The sequence below is a fragment of the Barbatula barbatula genome (assembly GCF_947034865.1).
Source record: "Barbatula barbatula genome assembly, chromosome: 22".
Classification (NCBI taxonomy): Eukaryota; Metazoa; Chordata; class Actinopteri; order Cypriniformes; family Nemacheilidae; genus Barbatula; species Barbatula barbatula.
Genome location: NC_136785.1, coordinates 3,180,476 through 3,204,821, shown reverse-complemented (window position 1 = coordinate 3,204,821; position 24,346 = coordinate 3,180,476). Strand labels below are relative to the sequence as shown.

The window sequence follows — 24,346 nt, the reverse complement described above, 5'->3', positions numbered from 1 at the left end:
AACTGATAATGAAGATAAATCTGCAAAAAATGATACTGTTGAATGGCTATAATTAATGTTAAAATAAATACAAAACAATCAATTTAATGGAGACATCAGTTGCAGTGATCGGAATGTTGGCTTTCATTCATAAAATGTTGTTAAAGAAATCTGTTGATTCTACATTAGAGATTAAATGTGAAGTTATTAAAATGTAAATGTATATATAACATTCATATTATGTGCGATTAATTATGATTAATCACAGACAAAATGGGTGAATAATCAGATGTGTTTCATAAAAGTATCATTCAACAATTGTGAAATAAAATCAGAAACAAATGAGACAATTGTTAAAATACAATAAAAGTATGGAGTTGTGAAGTCAATGTAGATTGTGAAGGTAAAATACTCCGGTTTAGGAAAAATTTGATCAGACATGTCTATGCATATTGAGATCTTGATAATCGGAGCTCAGTTTTGTGAGATTTCTGCATATTTTTCATATGGAGAAATATTTGAGACTAAAGCAGATAGTTCAGTTTGCTTATCTTATTGATGCGGGAGAAATAATTGAGATGTTAAACATGTCTCATCATTTGTCTTTCTCACGTGTACCATTGTTTTGTAAAAAGAGTGATTATTATTGGCAGGAAAAAACATCTTCTTGCTTTTATAGTATGAAAATAAAAAAAATTGATCTCGATTAATGATGCTTTTTGTTGTGATGCATTAAAATCAATTATAAGCTTGACTTTAATACGCACGCAATTCCATTAAGTATCAAACCCCATAGTGTATGCACAGTGGTCTTCATGTTCTTATTGGTTGATGTGTCCTGCTCGTCCTGAGACACTGTTTTCTCTTGTACTCTCTGTTCTGCTGGACTCCGAGTTAGACATCAGAGGTCGTCTGGGGCGTAGTTTGGGACTTGAAGTCTAGGGTATTAGTTAGTTACCAAAGCAAGATGAAGAACAATGAAGAGAATAATCCTCCCACGTGGGATGTTTAAAGAGTACAGTCTGTGTCAGCTAAAACTGATCACAAGAGGAATGTGAAGAAGTGTTCCTTTATACAAGGCATTAAATATGCATAACCAGAGATGAACGTATCAACTTCCTTACAATTATAATGACAAAGTTTACTGCTGTTTAATGACATTACAGAACTTTGTAATAGTTTTCGGCTTTGATCGGGTTCTTCTCCTTGAATACAGATAGATCAAGACCAAAGCTTAGAGATATCCAGACTGAAGGTTAATGCAAGAGTACACTCTTCCTCGTCTCACTTTCCTTATTATTTTCCTCTGTGGTTCATCATTCTGTGGATTTGAAACAGCTGATCTGTGTCTGTTCTGTCCTTCAAGTGTAATGAACATCTGAGTATCCTGTCTCCTCTCTCTCTCTCTCTCTCTCTCTCTCTCTCTCTCTCATAGAGTCTGTGTGAAACTTTACAACACCACATATTAGAATTGTAAACACATATTCCCTTTAAATATCTCATCTGGGCTGACAATTGTAAATACAATAATTATGTAAAAAGGCCAAGATTAATCGATTAAAAACAGATGATTAAGTTATAGTTACAGCTAAGTAACACATTAAAAACATCATCATAACACATTACAAACATGTTTTTTTAACTGAACTCCTCATTTGCTCGTGAAACAATTAGTCATGTTATAGGTAAGGATGTGTGTACTGCAATATTTTGAATTGCATGACATTAAATCATACAGCAGCTTTGTTTAATATGAAATCATCCGGAGTCAAGCATTTTAATTCTTTTTTAGGAATGCATCAGGCATTGTCTCTGAACATTTATGAAGTTGCTGTCTATAACGTTTGAGCTGACTCTATATGAGATTCTATTCCAGATAGCTTTAGTTCTGTTTTTGTGGACACAAGACAGTTTCACAAGCAGATGGCAAGATCAGAACAAAGCTGTCGACTTTACATATCCTGCGCTTCAGGAAGCAGAGGTGCAAAACATGTCATGTACTTGTCAGAAGTTCTCAAATATTGTTCTTAGACATCGAAAAGTTACAGAAGGTAGACGTGAAAGGTAGCCAACCCATTTTACCCTCAGAGATGTTGCCGTACATCTCTGCCGTGTTTGAGATCGGAAAAGACACATTTATGTTTAGATTGAATTTGTAGAACAAAACAATAAACACAGAGATATAATATTTTGGAGATGTGAGATATTGTGTAGCACAGTTCCCTCGGGTTTCACATGTCAATGCATTATGTTCTCATCCTCAAATTCACAACAAGTCTGCTTTTGCTCTTACTTTATTGTGAGTCAATGTTTTCGTCTACAAACTCTAAACTAAAGTTTGATTTCAGAACCGGGTCTCGAGAAAGATTTTACATTGATGAAACATTATGATGCATTCGTCGCGCAGTCAGACTATCCTTATCTGTATTCCCAGATATTCCGGAGCAACTCTTCGGGGAAAATAATACATTGGTCTGAATGTAGGTAATGGAAAGTTGAAGTTAATCACATTTTTGATCCGCCGCAGTCTGGCCGTGTCTCTCTGCAGGTACGCCAGACGCCGAACCCCATTCCATTTCCCAAACGTCTGCTGTTACGAGCATTTATAATATTACTGCCAGTAATTAGGTTTAGTCGTCTCAGCTTGAGTGGCACACAACACATTTGAGCAAATAGAGAAACACATTTGCCTTGGAAGTAAAACGTGACCTCTCAAAACGGGACGGATGGACGTAGCCCATTTCAGAATTAAATTTTGATTTAAACTCTTGGCAGTCTAGCTCTTTTTCCACCTGGGATGTGTTAAATGAGTATGTAATGATTTTACATTTATGTGTGGATGCTTTCATTTTCAGGAGTTAAGTGGCAAGTATTTGCATTGAAAGTTCTCGGTTGGAAATGTTCCTTTAAATTTACTTCTAGAGGCAATATTTATAATATCGATAATTGAACGACGATCATTCACTTTTCAAGAGACTCCTGGAAGTAACCTGTGTTTCAATAACTTGCTCAATAGCACAACGGTGATATTTATGGATTTTGTCGAGTTTGAACTTACAACCTTTTAGACACGATTTATAGCAGCGTTGAGGCTTTAAGTTATGTGTTACATGAGCTCATTTATTTTTCAAAATGAACTAAAATTGTTAATTGTTATTTGAGTTTCCATTATAATTCATTTTTAATAAGTATAGTGCTTTACAAATCATTTAAAGTCAACACAAATGCAAACCTGACCCAGAATCTTGCTGGATTCTTCTAAAGAAGAAGAAAGTAAACCGCAAATATGATGTTGATGGCAAACATTTTGACAATGAAGAATAACAAAAAAGAGAAAAACAAACTGACAATGAAGATCAATCTGCCTTATGCCATTTTATATTATAGATAATAATAATGATAATAATAATAATTATGATTAATATATAAAAAGATATTAACACTTTGTTTTATACATTTTTGCTGTCACACCAATAGGACACATGTATGGTATATTTGTACCTTATCCTTTATCTCATTTATCATTATTTCTTATGTTTTAAATATTAAAAAGAAGTAACTAACTTAAATTCAAGTGCATTTTAAGTATACTTTATTTAATAAGGATCGGCTATCAGTGTAAGGATCTTGTACAAGTGTAGTATTTCAGTACTAATAGGGGAAGAATTTGCCCACTTTTTTCTATTAAAATTGTATATTCTATTCCAAAATGTCTGTGAATTTTATTCTAAATTCCCTTTTTCTTTCACCTTCTGACGTTTCTCCTGACCTTCTGGACAATGATTTCACCTGACCGTCACCCTATACTCGCTGTAGCCACACTCGGCAAAAACCTGTATATTAAAACCCATACAGACTGAAAGAGCGACCTGTAAGTGTGAAAAGGTGCTTCAAGACAGACAGGAGCCACCAAAGATGAAGAAATGAGGGCCCCTGACTGAGAGAAGTCAAGGTTAAATGTTCAAACATTCACCTAATCTGCCCATTACATAGCAAATGGCTTCTCTTAATTAATTCCAAGAGCCTTTAAACCAAAGCACCGGCTCGCCCTCTGGCTGTTTTATCTCCTCCCGTTCTCTTTAGTCATCCACCATCAATCTCCTCTGGCGGATAAACAGAAGCAGAGAGCCTCTCTGGTCCCATGTTGAAATGGATTTTACGTCTCGTAGGGGGATTCCCACATACCCGTCAACTCTGTGTATGGACGGTTCTGAGAATCTAACTTGAGTTCGGCACCACAGGGACCGAAGTCTAATTAAAGATAAATACTTTGAGTTACATAACAAATCATTTTTGCCATTTTAGATTTTTTTCTTTATGTGGGGAGGGAAATTCCTGAGATTATATTAGGCTAACCTCTGGCTCATCTGATGCAGCGTGGCAATCTGATATCTCATTTCCTTTTCTCGCAATTTCCTTTCCTTTGTGCTGTTCAGATCACCCAGAATGCTTTGTGTGATGCATCTTTTATATACTTCCATACTTATTTGTTCCTGACAATGTGTTAATGCATCTTTCCACGTTTTCCAAGGCTCTGGGGGCAACAAAAATGCTTGTAATTGAAAGCTTCTGGTCTCAGACAACCCACCCGTTCTAAAAGCGGTCCCAAACAGGAACTGCTGCCCACACCAAACCAGCGACCGGCCTCCTTGTGGGTTAAAAAAATTGCTATCTTTAAATTCTCCTTACATGGGCGGCAGGTAGAGGAAGTGATTCTGCCCTTTAAGAAGCTTGAGTTTTCCTTCATCAGAAACTTGCTGTCAGCAGTAAGCTCCTATAAAGGTTTATTATGTTTCGACAGAGGCAAGTCATTGCACCGCATGCAGTGATTTTAAACCCCGAGGAGACAGAGGTCATTGTGTAATGATGGTCAGATGTGGCTGCTTTATACTTACTTTACCTTTCACAAAGATTATAGTACCATGACAGGCACCACTTACGTGCAGAAACCCGACAATCTAAACCAAGTATTTTTATAAGGTCTTGTTGAGTCGGCCTTAACCCATAGTAAACGTATCTTAATGGCTTAAAGACTCTGTGAAGTCTAGAAAAGACAACTGGCCTGTGGCATTAGTGGATGCTGTGTGTTTATGATGTCTTTTAGAAAATCCAAAGAAATGCAAAACAAGAACTTACACCAAGTTACAGTATAAGTGCTGCTTTACGCAGAACAAGTATTCATATTAAGTGCTTACCTCAGGTTTATGTATATTTTAAGTATACTCTATGTAGTATGGATATGTTGCTAATATCAGTAAACAAATTATAAAACTTTTTAGTATATAAGGTATACTTTGAAGTATACGTTAAGTGTAAAAGTAACAAACTTTATCTTCACAACTACTAAACAACAAAGTTTTATGTTTCTATGGCAAATAAACTACATGTTATCATATACTGTAGGTTTGTAGTGAAGTTCAATACCTGTAGCACATTTTTAGTAGGCTATGTACACTTCAAAGTATGCTCTAAGTAAGCCACTAAATTCGTTTTATACTCATTTTTATACAGTATAATTTTATACGGCAAGTATAATTGAATACAGATTGTTTAAAAGCATCTGCCAAATGCATAAATTGGAAACAATCCTATACAACCAGTAGATAAGGAGCGGCGCTTATCTAGGGACCTTCTAATATTGGCACATAACCAAATCCCAAATGTAGAGAATCATTTTTTTCAGATATACAGTATGTTGAGTATCATAATCTCTGAATCATAAAAGTTCTCTGTATCCGGGGAGGTCATGTGCCGGACATTGGATACTGAGCATGTGGGCAGATATTTGATAAGGATGAAATTGAGCTATCTCTTCTTCTCTCTCCCCCACTAAAACATGCCATTTTAAGCTCCTGTGTAACAGATATGAGACACAAAGGTGTCTTGTTTAGACCTCAGCAGTTGTTCCCCCGAATACCGTAAATGAGCTGCACAGAATGATACCAATATTGTAAAAACCTGTGAAAACATTGCCTAGCATGTTTTAGTTATGTTGACTATGTGGGACTGTCTGTCATGTAGGATTCTGGTTACCAAACTCAAAACGTGGTTCATATTAAACCAATCAGAAAACAGAAACACAAATAAGTTATTTTATTGTATGTATACTGTACTTGTATGTATCTCAACTATATTAAATGAACATTATGTCATTATTTACTCACCCACGTGTCATTCCAAATCTCTTCAAAGATGTTTGAAGAATGTTGGTGACCAAAAAATTGGGTCTTCCATTGTAAGGACACAAACACATTTCTTAAAATATCTTCTTTTGTGTTCTGCAGAAGATTCAGGTTTTAACAATATGAGGAAGAATAAATGATGGCAGAATATTTTCCTTATATATTTGTTCTCATGTATTGGTCGCCATGAGAATTTTTATTGTTTTATATGAAACCAGATATACTTTATTTGCTCCTAAAATCTGTAATGTGCTCAAGCTCTTTTTTATTGTGATTCATTCCTCAGCTGTCTTGCGTCCCTCAGCGGTTTGTTTCTCACCTTTTCGTTTCTGTCTTGTTTTATTTTTTGGCTGCTCTAGGGAACCATTTCTCTACCTGGAAACAGAGTCACAGAACATCCCAGCAGTGGGGACGAAGGTGGAAAGTTCCTCTTTGAAGTTGTCCCAGGTAAGAGAAAAAGTGTTTTTACGACGTCTGTTTCTGGAATAAAGCCCTTGCTTAGGCTTTCATGAGGGGACCGCGGTGAACTCGTGGAGGAGAGGTCTTCAAAGACATCCATCAATGAGAACAGAATGTGGGCATCTCCATCACAAACTCAGCTGAATTTTGCTTCTGAAAACCTTCGAAATGTATAAAGAAAATATATCATTTACTCACCCTGATGTTATTCCAAACTGATAATTTTCTCCTGCAGAACACAAAAGAAGATATTTTGATGAACGTTGGTTACCAAAACAACATTGACCCCCATTGACTCCCACTTTATGGATATGAAACCACTTAGACATTTCTCAAAATATTCACAGTCAAGATTCACATCTTGAGGAGGTGTAGTTTGAAAACTTGAAGGCAGGGTCGTTTTCTCAGCGGTTAGACTATTGGTGAGAAAGAGAAGTTGAAAACATCTTTTCAGAGACAGACTGGTGTTCCACATAATAAAGAGTCACATTAATGTTTAAATGACATGAGGGTGTATAAGTGATATTTTTTGCTTTCATCAATCTGAAACATATCTATTCTTCCTTTTCATGTCTTCTTGCATTAGTACCTCCTTAAGAGGTCTTCAGGGACGCTCCCGGTTGACAAGCCTGGTGCTGGACTGTTGTTGTTAACACTCCCACGGTTGTCTTTCCATTGAATTTTTTGTATGATTCGTTTTTCGTAGATTCACCACCATTTGTATACACATCTCATCGCTTTGGGACGTAGAGTTATTTGGAAATGGCAGAGATAAACACAGATGTCTCTCTCTCTCTTATGCAGTGGCTGTTGAATCATTAAGGACATGCTTTAAAGGTCAACAAAACGGGAGTGCTACTTCCTGTTTAGCTTTGGCGCAACTCTGAGAGTGTAAACAATTGTAACAAACCACTGACAGGAAGACCACCATCTGAAAGACATCTGTGATGTCACCATACACCATCTGTGATGTCACCGTACACCATACACAAAACCGCTGAGACATTTCTCAAATTATATTTTTTTGTCTTCCACAGAAGGAAGAGTATTTCGTATTTAAACAGCATAAGGGGTTCCATTTTTGAGTGAACTGTCCCTTTAAAGGCTTTGGAATCATATTTTATCGCTATATTCCAGTGGCCATAAACATCATCATGACTCAGGGCTGGAGTATTGGGAAGCATTGATTCACAGTCAAGATTCACATCTTAAGTAGGTGTAGTTTGAAAACTTGAAGGCAGGGTCATTTTCTCAGCGGTTAGACTATTGGTTGGTTAGAAAGAGAAGTTGAAAACATCTTTTCAGAGACAGACTAGTGTAGCAGAGGGACTCCCAGGTGGGTCTGCAAGAACACAAGACTGCAGACACTGTGATAACAATTATCTTGACAACATTCTATTTCTCTTTCCATTCTCAGCCCCCTTCTTACTGTGAGTTGTTGGAAGTTAAAGATTTATTACTTGCACCTTGGAAAGGGAAAATATCTCCAATGTCTCGGTTGTTTCTTGAGTACATAGTGATGTGGGTTTTCCTAGGGGCTGTGGTGATCTAACACGCCTCCTCGAGATTCCCAAACAGAGTCCAAATTTACATCTCAGCTAGATTTGATATATACTTTCTCTTTATTTAAGTTGACTGTTGGCTTGTTTTTGTCAGCTTTGTGTTGTTAGTGACAAATGGCCACCATAGATATCTATATGGAGATGCTGCATTCGTCTGCTCTAGACACGTTAGCGCGTCCGCCATCTTGGAACAGTCAACATTTCATTTGCTGTCATCACTCACTGTAAAGAGCAATGTTTTCAAGATCCTACAGCATTGCACAGCTTCCAGTTATAAAAATGCTGATATGAGAATGTGTTGTGTTTTTATACGCTGTATTTCAGATTTTTCAACATCTGGTTGTATTGTTTTACTTTAGCGTAACGATTTTTTGGGGGGTCTACACAACAGCATGCCACATTTGATTGTATAACTTCCTTAAAGTCAACTTGTGATCACGGAGTACTGAATATCTATGGTGAGCACAGTGAGTTCTTAGGATGTCAACCTTGACATTGAACTTATCAGAATTGTATCCTCCACGATGTCAGCTGTGTCTTTGGAAGGCAAGCGAGCACACTACACCTTTGTCTCGCAGATTTTGTTACTTTCTAGAGGTCAAAAGTCCTGTTAAAGGTGCTTTATAAGTATGACTCAGTGTCACGGCATTTACATGAATAGAGGCTTTTTTTACAGAGAAGATTAATATAAAACACATCATTAGCTGTTGACCCTGTCAGCTTTATCCACTCATAGATAATCGGACGCTTGAGTAAAATTGCTCATACATGCCATGTCGACTGTGTCACCAATATCATCACTACTACAAATGAGTTCCCATAATGCACCTGGGATGTGCGTACAAATATTTTTCGGTTTCCTCTTCTGTATATCACCAGTAGAAAACTGCACGAGCTTGAACTCCATGCGAACAAACAGGAATTTATTGCACATTTTCAGTCCAAGTGCTGGTAGACTGTGAAAAACCATCGGCATTGTTTAGCACATCAGTCTCCTTAGTCTTACGTGATGGCATTTACGAGTGATTCAGTCCTTAAACACACTTTTCCGTAGCGTTTCATCATCTTTATGTTATTAATTCATTGTGCGTCTCAGCAGTCTTTATTTCACAATGCCGCAGCAGCTATGAAATCACTTGTCCTTGAAAAAGGCTTTTTGGAGGTAATGCTGTAAAAGACCATTCCTGAAGCGAGGTTGTAAAGTGCATTTAATTTCCTCTCATCTTTCATAAATACAAATGGGAGTGTTTTGTTTGGGGATAAAACGGACTGAATCTTTATTTCATGATGGAATAAAAGGTCTTTCTCATTTAATGTTGAACCTTGAAAACATTTCCGAAAGCTTAAATGTGTTTTATTTAAGCATACAACATCTGAATTTCACATTTACGCTTGATTGTCATGTGGCAGATTGTAAATCGTGAATCCCATAGATTTTCATAGAAGAGACCTTATAGAGAGCCGAAAAGACTCATTGACTAACAATCACCCTAGCGACCACTTGGCAACAAGCAGTTTTGCTCCATAGAAACTGACCGAGCATCACTCAATTTATTTAAAGCTAAGATCTTTATATAGTTTGTAATATGGTTCCTCCCAAATGAAGGTGTTAGCAAAACGCCTCCATCTGTTAGTACTTTAGTGAGAGAGGAGTCGGCTAAATAAAGTCACTCAACACCTGTGAAACTCACCAATTAGAGTTAGAGAACGAATTCATATTGTGATGGATGTAAATAAATCTGTCAGTTAGGACTGAATGCTTATTTGCACCTGTTCCTGTAGCTCAACTGGTAAAAACACATTTCCATACTATACAGTATCTTCTGGAGAACAACGCTCAAAACCAATGGTCCCCGTCTCATGATCTTATAAATCACCTCTACACCTGGACTACTGTTTATTCACTGAACATTTATTTGTCTGCTTGTAGTTTATCAATGGCCGACTGACATCCCCAGTTTAATACAGATGGTGTGAAAAGTTAAACTCACAGGTTGGGCAATAGTGGAAAGACCCGTCGATGCTGGATTCATGTCTGAAGGCTTTGTGGGTTGATAACTCTGGAATTGTAATGGATTGAGATGAGTTTGGTCAGTTCATGTGTGTGGTTAGCGTGAGGGCATGAAAGTGGAAACTTATTTTGTTTCGTGGATTGAGTGGGAGTTAAATCAGTCCACAGGGGCCAGAAATGTAAATCTGTGTGGTTTCACTAAAGAACACATGCAGAATGAGATAAAGTCAACATCCTCTTTCTGTAAAACAATATTTTGAAGAATGTTGCCAAATAAAAAACACTCTCATTCACTTCTGGTATGGACCCAAAACCAATGCAAGCCAATGGGGACCAACAGTTTACTGTTACCAAAATATATTATTTTTTCTTTTGCATAAGAATGAAATTCATGTGACAGGAGGGTGAGTAATGATGAGAGAATTTTCACTTTGAGGTAAACTACTCCTTTAATTCTGTGTTTTGGGGAAACTTTTTGGGATGAAATAAAGAGGTTTTAACACTCTTTCTTCTCTCAACCCCTCTTTTACTTACTCACTTGTTCTTTCTATTGTTCATTTCTTTTTCTTTTCTTATTTTTAGTATCTCCCTGTTTCATTTTGAATGTCTTTTGTCTCTGTCTCTTTCTTTCTTTACTGTTTTCTTTCTCTGGCCTATAGCAATGAGAGTATAATGGAGCTAACTGCTGAGTCTCCTGGGGCAAACCATTATTCTCACTTTTACTGTGAGTTAATTACAGCACAAATCATCTCTCAGTCTTTTTCATTTTCTCTCTCTCCATCCCTCTCACTCTCTTTCATCTTTCCTCTGCTTTATGTTCATTCACAAGCACAGGCTCACACAGGCTGCCCACTGAAACCGCAGGACACAGGGTCATTACTGCAGCTCCAGGACCACTATCTACCAAATTGATCAAAGTGAAGGGTTAGAGGAAGCAATGGAACTTCTTGGACATCAGTTTGACTTACATTTACCATTCTTACACTTGCCAGACACTTTTATCCAAAGCAACTAAAAGTCCATTCAAAGTCGTTTTGTTTATTAAAGTTATTTAAAAAACTATTGGTGGGTCTTCCAGAGGAGTATTAGTGTCTTCCGTTTGCAATGTTTATTTGCGCAGTTTGCCGTCTGCATGTTCGGTACTCTTTTTTACCTCTGACTGTTCAGATGTATTTCTTGTGCTTGATTGCCGGTAATTTGCAATTTTACATATTGGGTTCAGCTTCCCACCAGGATGGTTCTGATATAGCCGGAATGACAAACAAGCCCTATTAAATCAATGTTGTCGGCTTCAGATATGAGTCACCAGAGCAGGCTCCAGTTTTTAGTAAAAGTGCTTGCAAGGCTTTGTAGTTTATTTCAGATATGTTACATATTTTATGCTCAAATAAACTAATATCACGTCATGTTATTTTATTATTTTACTAAATTTGTAATGTGGATTCGCAATGGTTGTGCCATTGAACATACGTTTATAGGTTCCTAAAAAAGTTTGTTGGACTTTAAGGTTCCAGAAAAAAGTTTTTCCACATGAAGAAAGGTTCTACAGAGTTTAAAAAGTTAACACGTAAACGTTTTTTTTGGACAATGTAAAAAAAAGCTTTGAAGAACCCTTTAAAGCACCTTCATTTTACCAGTGTAGACTCTTAACTTTGTTTGTGGAGCACCCAATAAAAGCTGTTACGTTCCTCCACTCCAAACTTGTTCATTCTTAATCTGTCATGCTTCTTTGGGGTAACCTAAGCCTTTGGCTCGGGCAGGTGAGGCAGAGAGAGAGCTATAGAAGTAAATCTACTGTGTTATCGTGCAATGTCACTCTGACCACTCCTTGCATATCTTGCATGCTTTCAGAAATGTGATCCCCACGGGCACCTCACCAGAGGCTGTACATTTATAATCATACAGAAGGTGAAAGGTCAGACCGAGCACAACGTTGCTGACATTTCTGTCTTTTGTGTTCATGTGGAGATACTGTGATATTATATTTGTTCATATGTGTATTTAAGACACACTTAAAAATGTCAACTTATGAGGAAATAAACAAAGAAAGAACCTAACATTTGTTAGGTTGTAAACTGTACAACAGTTCCAATGTCCTATGTTCAAATGAAGAAGTATTTGGACACTTTCGGGTTTTCAAACTTTAGTTTTGTTCGTAGTTAGGGGATAACCCTTCACTCATAAAATGTACATTCATTTATCATTTGCTCACCCTCGTGTCATTCCAAACCTACATGATTTTCTTTTCCTTCTGCAAAACACAAATTATATATTTTGAAGAACGCTGGTAACCAAGGAACATTTCTCAAAATGTCTACTTTTGTGTTTACAGAAGAAACAGTTGAGACTAGTTGGTTGACAGTAGTTGCAAAAATGGCTCAGAGAATGAAAGTTTGTTTGCAGATGCGTCTTCGCTCTCCAATGCAATGACATTCATACATTTTAAGTGTCGGCTTAAATGTTTGAATATTTTTTTTGTCGGCACAGATGAAACATTCATGTGGGTTTGTGTCACAGGGTTATAACTTTCAATTGAAAGCATCATTGAACCTTTTAAAGAAACCTTTCAAAATCATACAGAAAGAGACACATATTGAAAAGGAAAGCATCTGTACAGTTGGTGAATGTTATATTTGTTTAGTTGTAAAGTAGCCTCGCTCGCTGGGCTTGTAGGTTTTATTCACAGGGGCGTGAAGAGCATGTCGTGACAGCTTTGCATCAGGGCCTTTGACCCTCGTTTCATCATCACTATGGCAACAAAGGGACATGGTACCTAATTACTAGAAAGACACGCATGGTACAAATAAACACAGCAGGATGTGATCATTCAGGTCTGTATGAAATATTATGGGGACCATCGTGCGCTATGTGGATAATCACATTCTTTCATTTAGTTTGCCCCAAAGCCTGCATATATAATTACTTATAAAGTAATTTTTATTATTACAAAAGTATATTTGACCTTCTGTCATTTTTTGACAAAGTTTTCTTTTTTTCATTTAAACTGCACCTGTTACAAATCTTTTGGAGACCTTGTGCTTCATTCAACACTTGCACATTTGTTGGTTAGAAATAATGTACATTCTTAAATAAAAGATTTGGTCATTTTTTGTATTTTTTTATTTTTCCAACATGCCCTAATAAGCAATAACACAGAAAAATGAGCCACAGTCCAAACCACAGTCTCCAGGTGGATATTTGCATTTCAACAAATACACAAACGTATCTTCACTCTACACCACTTACAAAGAAATATGTTATAGAATGTATTCTGTATAGACTGTTCATATGCATTATTTATACAAAATACAGTCTTATCATTGATGTGTGTTTTTATCTGGAACATTCATTGAGTTCGTAGTCAGAGTTGAGTCACGGATCTTGCTGTCTTGACACTGGTCTATTTTAAAATGGGTTTCTTTTCTCTTCTAAAAGATAGTTCCCATTCATATAGGACAAAGTATGGGTCAAAGATCTCTACAAATGTCCAAAGCTTTTGTTTTGAAGCCTTGGACAGTAAGTACTAACACTGGAAACGTCATTGACCTTCATATTCTGGGTGTAGCTTTGTTCGGTAAAAAGACCTTCTGGATATTTCACAGCTGTCAGAGGGAATCTCTGCATGTTTCTAAAGTCATAAATTAATGCCTTGTCTTTCATGGCATTTTTGTCCCTTTTGAGCAGATGGAAAATAAGAACCAAAGATGTGCTATAAAAGAGCCCAAAGAGATCCAGCTCGAAAATCGAACGAACACTTTCCAGAAAGCTAAATCCGTCCTGTAGAACTGAAGCAGACATGGCGATATGACAGACGTCAGAACAAAGCTCTCCATTGTCATGACTGGGCAGACTGGCCTGTGTCCAGGTGTGTGTGCAGAGAGCTATAGATGGTGCGAGGGAGTTCATTCTGGGCGTGAAACAACCCAAGACACATTCACATTGTGTGACCGGATTCATTTGTCTGTTTACACAGTCACCGGTTGAATGTTGCAATGCATTTTGGGGAAATACGGAGTAAAAAAGGGCCTTAATAAACTTTCAAAACAAGATCTAATATTATACAAATATTGATATTCGGCTTCCAAGAACCTGTGAATGCCCTGATGCTTATGTTTAGGCTCTCCATCACAAGCGCAGAACTATAAACCTGTTGTTTGTGCTTAGAGAGGAGCTTATGAATGAGATCCCCTCCGGCAAGTTCTGAAACGATTGTTTGTTTGCTACAAGGCTGTTTGGGTGGTTTGTTCTGTCGGAAAGTGTCCTTTTCATATGGATGGCATCATTATCTGTCTCCCCAGATGGAACGAATGTGCCGTGATGTAGATGTTTGATTTGTTGTGATGGGTCTGCATGTGGGTTTCATGCTGAAACATGTGCAGGGTATGTGGTTTGCCCTACGGGCAACATTCTTTCTGTGTTTTGGGATATCTATAAAGTAAACACACGAAAATCAGAAGGCCGTAAATTACCTTTGGAGAACTTTTGGTTAAACGTTGTTTCTAGCATTCATTGGAAGAAACATGAACACAAATGTGGGCGACTTCTTGAATTCAGAATACAACCACAAGGTGAAACTAACATAAGGATTGGCACAGCTCAAAAACACCCTTTTATAGAAAAGAATAAAAGTGTGTGGTTTACATTTCTGCTTTGAAACCCTCTGTACTTCTCCATATAGACTTACTTCCATTGTTAGTCCATCATAGCATTTCATGAGATCATAACCCACACTGTTTTAAGGTTTGCTTTAAGAACTTGTTTACTCCCTTTCTTTCAAAACCGCAGACACACACGAAGGTGTAACACATCTCTCCCTGTCGCTTTCTTGGTTTAAATGAACAAACTGTAAATTGATTGAAATTGACTATTTGACTACGTGACTCACTCATTGGCTGTGAATTCTCTGAGTTGGAGTCTGAAGCCCCACTGAGAGCAATACGACAGTGATTTGATCAATACAGAAGATGAATAAAGGAGATATACGATTCTGAGGACTTGTTGCTGCCAGCTTCACTTAAAAAGGATATTATGCATCAGAATCTATGTGCATTATATATTGTATTAGTATTTATTTCTGTATATTATGAAAGTAACCTTTTCATGTTTTCTTTGTTTTATGTCCATTTATAAAATAAATGAAAATGTGTTTACTCTGTCGTATAGCTCCTAAGATTAAGACAGCTTTATTTTATTCAGGGACTAGCCTAAATCTTGTCTGTGCAACGGTGCATAAAAGTTGTATTGCTTTTAAACAGGCTGGAGTTTCTCTCACTAAACATTTACTTTAAACTCCAGCTAGTTTCTCCAAGGTGTCTCGCATCAGATGTGCCCGTCTAACCACTTGTGGCAGTGACAACGTGATACCTGACGATCTGAGCGGATGACTCTGCTGCCCCCACGTGGTCGATCCCTTATTCACATGAATATTGTAATAAACCAAGTGGGTTTTATATTTTTATCTGACATTTAATGTGCTCGTCAAACACTCACGTCAACCGGTGTTTTCTGACGGATCGATTATGAATCACATCCATGGTAAAAACACAGCTAATGCAGTTTATTTTACACACACAAAACATGCAGCACTCGACCGTGAGCGAGCATTTTCAATTGATTTCTACGGAAGCCGCGTGTGGATTTAGGAGACGCGCGTTTGCATTATTATTCGCCAGATTTGTTTTCTATGCAGAAATTGACAGATTACAGGGGCCTGTACCATGAAGCTGGTTTAGGTGGCTAGCCAGCTATGTTTCAGTTTAGTTTGTGGCAACCCTGGGTTTTAGGTACCATAAAAGTCGCTCGGCTTTATTCGGTGTTCGTCGCCATGGTGTCTTTAGCTGCACGGCTAACCTGCTCCGGCTATGTTCTGGATTCGAGATCTCAGACTGAAGTTTGACCAATCAGCTGTGAGCAAAGAAACATATAGGTGACGTAACTGACTCACAGTGCGTGTTAGAATGGCTAGTTATTTTTTATACTGTTTAATAAAATAAAAATACTAATATAAAAATATATATTACAAATATAAAATCAAATATTGACCATATAGGTAAAATCTGATTTAAAATCCCTTATACTCACATGAAATTCAATTTACTTACTTATATTCCACTTTTATTGTATCACATGTATTTGCATTGCATTTTTTACATTCTTGTCTGTGGTGCAGAACATCTAGAAACACTTTCAGTTTCACTGTATTAGGACATTTTTCTTTGTCCTGAACAGTAGTTTTTATTAAGGCTTCAATGAAATGACTGACCCTGGTTAATGGCGCAAAGACTAGTCTATTAAAGGTAAAGGCTTATGCATTCTGTTGTAAAAGCAGGCCGTTTTATTAAGTGTTATTCTTATATTTTCTTCCGCTTCTCTGTGTTGCAGAACACACCGCTATTTATAATTCTGAGCTCCGTTGTCTTTCTGCAAAAAAATAAACTAGTTTTTTTCCTGCATCATATCAGACTAAAAGGAGACCAACATGCAACCAGTCCGCGTTATTTTTTGGGCAACTTGTTTGACACGCATTTATTGATTTTAAACACGTAAGATGTCAGAGTTTACAATGCAGAAGCGTTGTGGTGTCATTTGCCTGTCAAATTAGCCGTTTACAGCTTTAACAAATTTGTACAGAAGTTCAGAATATATGAGAATGAACTTTATTTGCACGCGACTCCTCTCATGTGTACTCGGAAGGGAAATGATGAAGCAGATGTAAGGTTAACTGCTTCTGCTGCCTGAATGGATGTTTTTTGTCGGCACGCAGGTTAAAATTGCAATATGCGGGAGCTTCAATGAACATTTGTTGTAATATTTCTGTACCCATGCCTTACATAAAAAAAGTTGCCCGCAAGGATATGGACCCCCTGTAGTTCCACCGAGGACCCCGCGGATCCTGTTTGCACTACAGTAAATGTGTGTACTATATAGTGTTTAACTTGCGCATTAACGCAATCAGCAGTGTTTCTGAAACACTTCTCTCATTGCGTAGACAGCAGAAACATATCAGTCCATGACTGAAATTCATGTTTGTGTTCATATTGTGGAAATCGCTTTATCCATTTATAATGCGATTGGTTTAGCCATGCTGACGTCACTCGTTCATGTGCACGTGCGCGCAAACTAATCTTAGCTTCAGGATCAAAGCTTGAGTTGACAAAGAAACTCCACGAGCTGCTTCATGGTACCAACAAAGCTTGATCACGTTGGTTTGGTTTTGTCAACCCAAAACTAATCCAATTACCCTGAGTTTGTTCAGCTACATTCATGGTACAGGCCCCAGGTGTGATGGAGAATCCAAGTTAAATTAGTTATTTGTAAATGCGAACGTTATTTGACTGAACCCATCATTTGACGTTGTGCTGTTTGTAGGCTACATACCTCAGGTTGCGGCCATTGTTGTTCTGCCTGTAAAAAAATACGTGAGCTCAATCTGAAATTCAAAAGTTTGCAAACGTGTCACCTTTTGTTGCAATGACACACGACCGAATGAAGTGGTCAACGATGCCAACGTGTTTGATTGATGTGATGCAACGCTGCAGGTCATTATCGGGGAACGGCATTAAAGTACCGCGAGATCGATTCGAAATCACTGCTCTTGAATTGCTCTCGCGGTACTTCGTTATCAAACGCCGATCATCTCGCGCGGCACCGCAAAATGAAATCGAACACACACACAACGGCACCATTATAGTTTAATGCCCACCGTTTAGTGTTGTTGCAATATAATCACATCATCACAGTGATGGAGATATAAATATGTCTAAACTAAATTGGTCAACATAACAGTTGTCAGTCACGTACTGTAAACACGGAAAGTTCAGAGACTTCACAACAGGTCCTAGTCATTATGACCCAGATGTCATTTCATGTAAGACGGTTTAACACGTTTTTTTATGATTTATCTCTCTTGGCAATAAGATGGGCAAATATGATGAGATTTGGCAGGTACACAAAGGAAGTTATGAAAAATAACCAGGCATTAGAGATGGACTTTTGTATTGTTTTCAGGCCGACAGTCATCTTTAATGATTGAGTTTGGCCAGTTTGTCAATGGGTTGGCTAGATTTGATGATAGTAGTCTGTTTTTGCAAAGGTTTTTTAGATGTTATTCTAGTACAAACACATCGTGGGACATTTATGTGACTATCATTATTGATGGAAAACCTTTTTGCATTAAAAGAAAGCTTTCTATGGCATTCCGAGCCAAACTGGTGCAGATTGACACAAAGTTCATCTTTAAGACTTCCATGCACCTTATGCGCAGCAGTTTGATTCATGGAAACTATTGTTTTTATTAAGTTTTTATTGTTTATCGCTTTGTCCATTTTTCTTATTTAAACTGTAGCTTGAAAAATTGGTGGGATGTTCCCACTAGTTTTAAAATAGCAAAACTCATTACGTTAAAACAACAGAAACCAAGATGTAATCAAATCTTATCTTATGGTCAGCCACCTTTTGGTAAGGCGTAAAACTAAACTGGTTTTTGTAGTCTGTTGATACACACCTTATTCTAGATCAATTTAAAGGGATACTTCACCCAAACATGAAAATTCTGTCATCATTTACTCGCCGTTCGAGTTGTTCCAAATCTGTATAACTTTCTTTGTTCTGATGAACACAGAGAAAGATATTCGGAAGTAAATGATGGCAGAGTTTTCACATTTGGTTGAAGTGGCTAGATCAACCAATAGTTACTCATGACATGTCCACTTTTCTGCCCTTATCGGAAACTGTCATCATTGCGAGCAGCTTTCATTTGGACGATGGAGTACAGTATAAAGCCTGTGTCATGGTTTACGGAGTTAGCATTGAGAATGATGGAAGGGATCAATAAAAAATGTATGTTGTTATGCATAGTAACACATTGCAAAATGGGTGGCATGTGAAAGATAAATATGATCTAATGCAGAGTAATATGCGAGTGAAAATATCAATAAGTGGGAGTGTGTAAAGGGGGTAGTACACACAAGGTCATTGGTTAAATAGGTCTTTAGTAATAATCGATGATATGATGGAGTTGTGGGTGCTGTTAGGAGAAGAATGTGGATTTAGTTTTTCTGAAATTTAGACAAATGGGTTAAGCTTTTGATGAACAGAAGATGAACAGACCTGAGCCCTGAAGGATCTAGACTAGAGTCATTTAAGAGCATCAAGATAAACTGTTGTCTTGTTTATGGAATCAGGAAGAAACGGATAAAGTAAATAAAGTGTGACAGTAAAGTAGGACAGTATGTGGTCATTTGCACCTCGAATGCAAGTTTCCATAGGTGAAAATGTAAATATAAAAAGCAAGAGTCAAAGTGTTTTTATTAAAGTCCTTTATTGCCTGTTTATCTGCAGTTACTTGATATTGCAAGTTTACCATTTCTATATGACTTTTTCTTATTTTTCTTATTTGGAGTCCCCCATTTATTTGTGCGTGTCATGATGATATTATTGTAGATTTTTGTGACACCCTTTCTTTGGGTTTCTAATAAACATGTCAGTTTTATTGTAAGGAGAGATTGATTAATTGTTATCTAGTACAAATAGTTCTGTCTCACTAATAGCTGTACATTTTTGTATGAAAAAAAACAATGGCAAGCCTTACTCACCAACAGCCTACACTGTATTTACCAGCATAATTAGAGCCTCTCATTATTATAGTACAGAAGTTTTTTTATTTGACCTTCCCTAAACAATTTTTGTGACCTGTGTGCTCTCTGTGTTAATAGCATAACTGCTATATAACTGTAACATAATAATATAATCCGTCACCTTTATTTCATCTTCCACGAGTCGCCTCCTGCACTTTACAAAATAAATCACGGCGTGTTTTGCGGTTCGATTTCTTTTGGCCCGTTACTGAACACTCGCTGGCTCTGGGCATTTCGCTCAATCAGACCATTATAAATGACTTGCGGAGCAGAATACGAATGGGTTTCTTCTGCCCCTGCAGCTGCTGGTTGAAGTTTTGGTGTAATGCAGTTGAAGGCGCTTATTTATTTAGGCTATTATTAGTAAAAGAACAGCACTGATCCCAGAGTTATAAATGCAGCATTGTGTCTGTCTGTTTTGATGGGTTGCTTCTGTCTCGCAGGCTTTATTTAGGGACTCTTCGTGTCAGCATGATTCTTATTTATCGGTGCATGTTTTAAATTCTGTTTTTATATAAATTGAGATGCAGATGCCTTGCCTGAAATGAGTTATAGCTCAGCGTGTTGGTATGAACTAAGGTGGGGGGCAGATTGTGTGTAAATGTATGGTGATAGATGAATGTTTGCATTTCATTAACAAGTTGGATTCTCCTGTAAGCGAGTAGTGAATGTGTTTGCTTTCAAATGAAATAGCATGAGCCTGATATTGCTTGCCAGGAGGGCTTCGGCTAAATCTCTCTAAGCTTTTCTCAGCTGTCATTTATTTATGCCAGTCTTTCTTGAGGAACATCACACCTTCTAATTTATAGGAGGATGTGCTTCTGAAATTCATCAATTTCACTCAATGCATTACATTTGCTTTAACAATGTAGTTAAATTGTGTATTTTATAACCTTTTGTTTTTTTGTGGCCCTTATAAATCTGTGTCATGATCACGGGGGTGAGACAATGACAGAGGACACAGGTGCAGACAGCGGGTAAGGGATTAACAGGAGACTTTAATAATAATAATAATACAAAACAAACACCCACAAGGGGTAACATAACAAAACAGGGATGGATACAATAACATGAAAGGATTAAGACTAACTACACTTAAACAAGACTAAAATAAACTCATTACAAGAACTACAAATACACTAGACTAGACTAGACTAGACACATGAACTCACCACACAACCACAATGAACCAGCACAAGACAGAAGACACAAGGGCATTAAATAAGGGACCAAATCAAGAGGGGAACAGGTGTAAGGCATGAATAAAAAATGAGGAAATGAGAGGATGGGAACAGAGACGAGACCAGAGAGAGCGTATGGAAAGCCAAATAAACAATAGTCGCTTCTCTCCACATTAAACATGAGGTTCCGTCATGATCCTGCCACTAGACCAAGAGAAACATGACACGATGCGGCAGAATCATGACAAATCTGCATGGTAAAATGTGTTGTGTCGAAAAATTTCGTTTTCCATTATCATATCCAACTTTAAACACTTTTCTAGTGTTCAAATAATAAAAGTACATTTGTAAAAGGTATAATTCACCAAAAAAGAAATAAGTTCCTCATGACATACTTAACCTCTATGACTTTCTTCTGCGGAACACAAATGAACATATTTTGAAGAATGTTCAACATTGACCACCATTGACTCGAATTGTATGAACACAATCACTGAGACATTTCTCAGAATGTATTATTTCGTGTTTCACAGAAGAAAGAGTCATTTACAGGCTTTGAACAACATGATGGTAAATAAATAATGACAAGTCTTATTTTTAGGTAAACTATCTCTTTAAGAGTGTATTCCCTTCAGTTAAATAACAGGAAAAGATCGTCTGGAGCGTTCAGTTTGTTTTTCCTGCTGTGTCTCCTTCTCTGAAGTGTGCGATCATTCAATGACTGTGAATCGTTCATTTCATTCAAGTGCGATTAATCCCTGTGCCTCTCTCCTCTCATATTGGTCTGTCTCATATCCTCAAGCAGTGGTCATGGCTCCAGGAACGAATAAGTCAAAAGTGTCTGCAATGTTGCTGATAGCAGAATCTCGGACCTTGCTCTTCTGGACCTGATTGGGACCAGTGTAGCTCATGGATGAAAAGAGGGGATTCAGACTTTTTGTTCTAGATCTTTGAGGAATATTGAACGGTTGCTGTAATGGATAGAATTTAGATTTTTGTTGATGCTGGATATTTCTTTCTTGTTTGTTTTGATTTCTTTATAATATTCAGTTTTGTATTTGAGATCTCATATGGAATGTGTTCAACACAACCCGTTTAGCAAGAAACATTTTTTTACCTCTTTTTAGGTAAGTTTTTGTGAACTTTATGAACCTTGTTGTCATCCAGGATGCGATTTAGGTCAAACAGTCTGGTTTAAGGTGAAGTTATGAGGTGAAGGTTTCTTTGGAAACTTTAAGGCTTTCGGAGCTCTCACACACTGTAAATACCCATCTGATGGCTGTTTTAGTTCCTGGGACTCATGTTGGCAGAGGAAGTTAAGATATCAGCTTTATTTTCTTCCCATCTGCACGTCAGCCATCTTTACTGGGTGTTTTATGATTTCCAGATGTCAGAACCACTCGTACATCGACAGAACTTGATCTTTGTAATATAGTTTATGTCCAATGGAAACATAATATAGTTTTAACAACTCTGAATGTAATTTCTTATGCAAATACAGTCAATGACATAAAAATGCTTTACATTCCGAGCTGCTATGAAAAGAGACTGACTTTAGACTACAAGATCATGTTTTTTAATAAAGCTTTTTATGAAGGTGGTGGGAACAGTCGGTAAACAAATTATTTTGCTGAATATTCGTGAGAAAACACCCAGTTAAGGGGCACTCCGGCCAATAATGAAAATTCTGCCATTGATTACTCACCCTCAAGTAGTTTAACATCTGTTTGACCTCCATTTTCCCCAAACACGCAAATGAAGGTAGTTTTGGAAGCATTCTCCTCCTTAGATTGCAACTTGGCCGGACTGCCCCTTTAAGGTTATTTGTTATGCTTGAAACAGGATTAATATAGAATGTTTAGAACGTTAAATGTTAAATGACCTAAAAGAAAATGTAAAATAATTTAAATAAAATGCATTGAACCACACCAGTAGGTCACAGATCGAAGATCGCCATTTTTTCCTGTGATTTTTGTTTCAGATGATGAAATTGTGATAAATACAAAACGATCTGTTTTACACTGTGGCTAATTTTGGCTAATTCATATGATTTTGTGCGATCTCATTCGTACATTTTAGTACAATTTGCTTTCGCACCAGTGAAGTTAGATTTAGGGGCTTTTATCCACTTTGAGGCACTGTTTTGAAGAGCCATGTTCATCATGCTCTTTCTACAGTAGCCCTAAACAGACAAACTGAAAGGGCGTTTCGTAAATACGTTTTCTTACAAAGAAGCAAAAATGTGACGACATCTTTGCCACTGTTGTGCTTCGATAGGGAGGGGTGGAGTGAACTGTTGGTTGTAATTCACACTCTCACCACTAGATGCCGCTAATATCTCCAGATTGTTCCTTTAACAAATACTTTACCTTAATAAACACTTTACTACTTATACTCGTATGACATATGTTTGCTTAACCTGTTCTAATAATACTATGCTGACCCAGACAAAAAATATGATTGATGCCACCCGAGATGGAAAACAGCAGCCGCAATAACACAAAGGAAGAGCTGATATCCCAGAATGCTTTTTGTGGGCTGCGTCTTGTGTGCTCAATGTGATTGAAATGACAAAGAAAAGTCATATGAGAGATTGCCGTTCCTCTCTCTCTCTCTCTCTCTCTTTCCCCCATCTCTCACACACTTAGATCTTAGCAGGGGTACAGAAACCAAAGACCGAACCAGATACAGACACTTACATAACATGGTAACAGTAGGGTGGTCTGGCTGTCATAGCAAACTTCTAGTCTCTCTGAATCTTGCACACACCGCCAGCCGAGATTAGGTTAAGATTTACATTGAACCTTTGACATCTACAGTCTGTGTGTAAGTGAAGACTGTGTTGACGCTGTCGGGAACATTCTAGACCCGTTTTGCACCCCATACATACCCAACACAGCAGATATAACTGGTATACACATGACAGTTGGACGTGAGTGTCAGCAAACGTAAGGTTGTCGTAATGGTAAAGGCGTTTTTTGAGGGCATGTTTTGGAGAATGTGCCTAACATCTTTATTTGTGTTCCCCAGTGGAAAGTAAATTCAACTTAAAAGATCTATATGGATTTATCTATGTGGATCAGGGAGAAAAGGTACTCGAGCAATGAGTTTCCCACAGCCGTACCTCCAGTAGCGGCTCTTACTGTATTTATAGAGCGCTTAAAGAGGCCAGGCTGTTTGGCAGAGGGCCCGCTTTTCGATCGACAAATTTACAGGACTGAGCAAGACCCCCAAGAGCCTCAGCGATCGTGATTTACGAGGCACACGCACTTTCAGTCTTCTTCCGCTCAATCGCCACATTGCACCGTTGAACGCTCTCCTAGCCAAGACGTCGTTC

At 37.6% G+C, this 24,346-nt stretch overlaps 1 protein-coding gene across 1 annotated transcript in view; it reads left to right on the top strand.

Moving 5' to 3' along the window:
- The window catches only part of arhgap24 (Rho GTPase activating protein 24), a 70,867-nt gene that overhangs the window by 17,497 nt on the left and 29,024 nt on the right, over positions 1-24,346 (top strand). Inside the window, exon 3 of the mRNA XM_079486439.1 lies at positions 6,521-6,608. Within this exon, the coding sequence (XP_079342565.1) occupies positions 6,521-6,608 (88 nt within the window). The remainder of the gene's footprint in view (positions 1-6,520; positions 6,609-24,346) is intronic.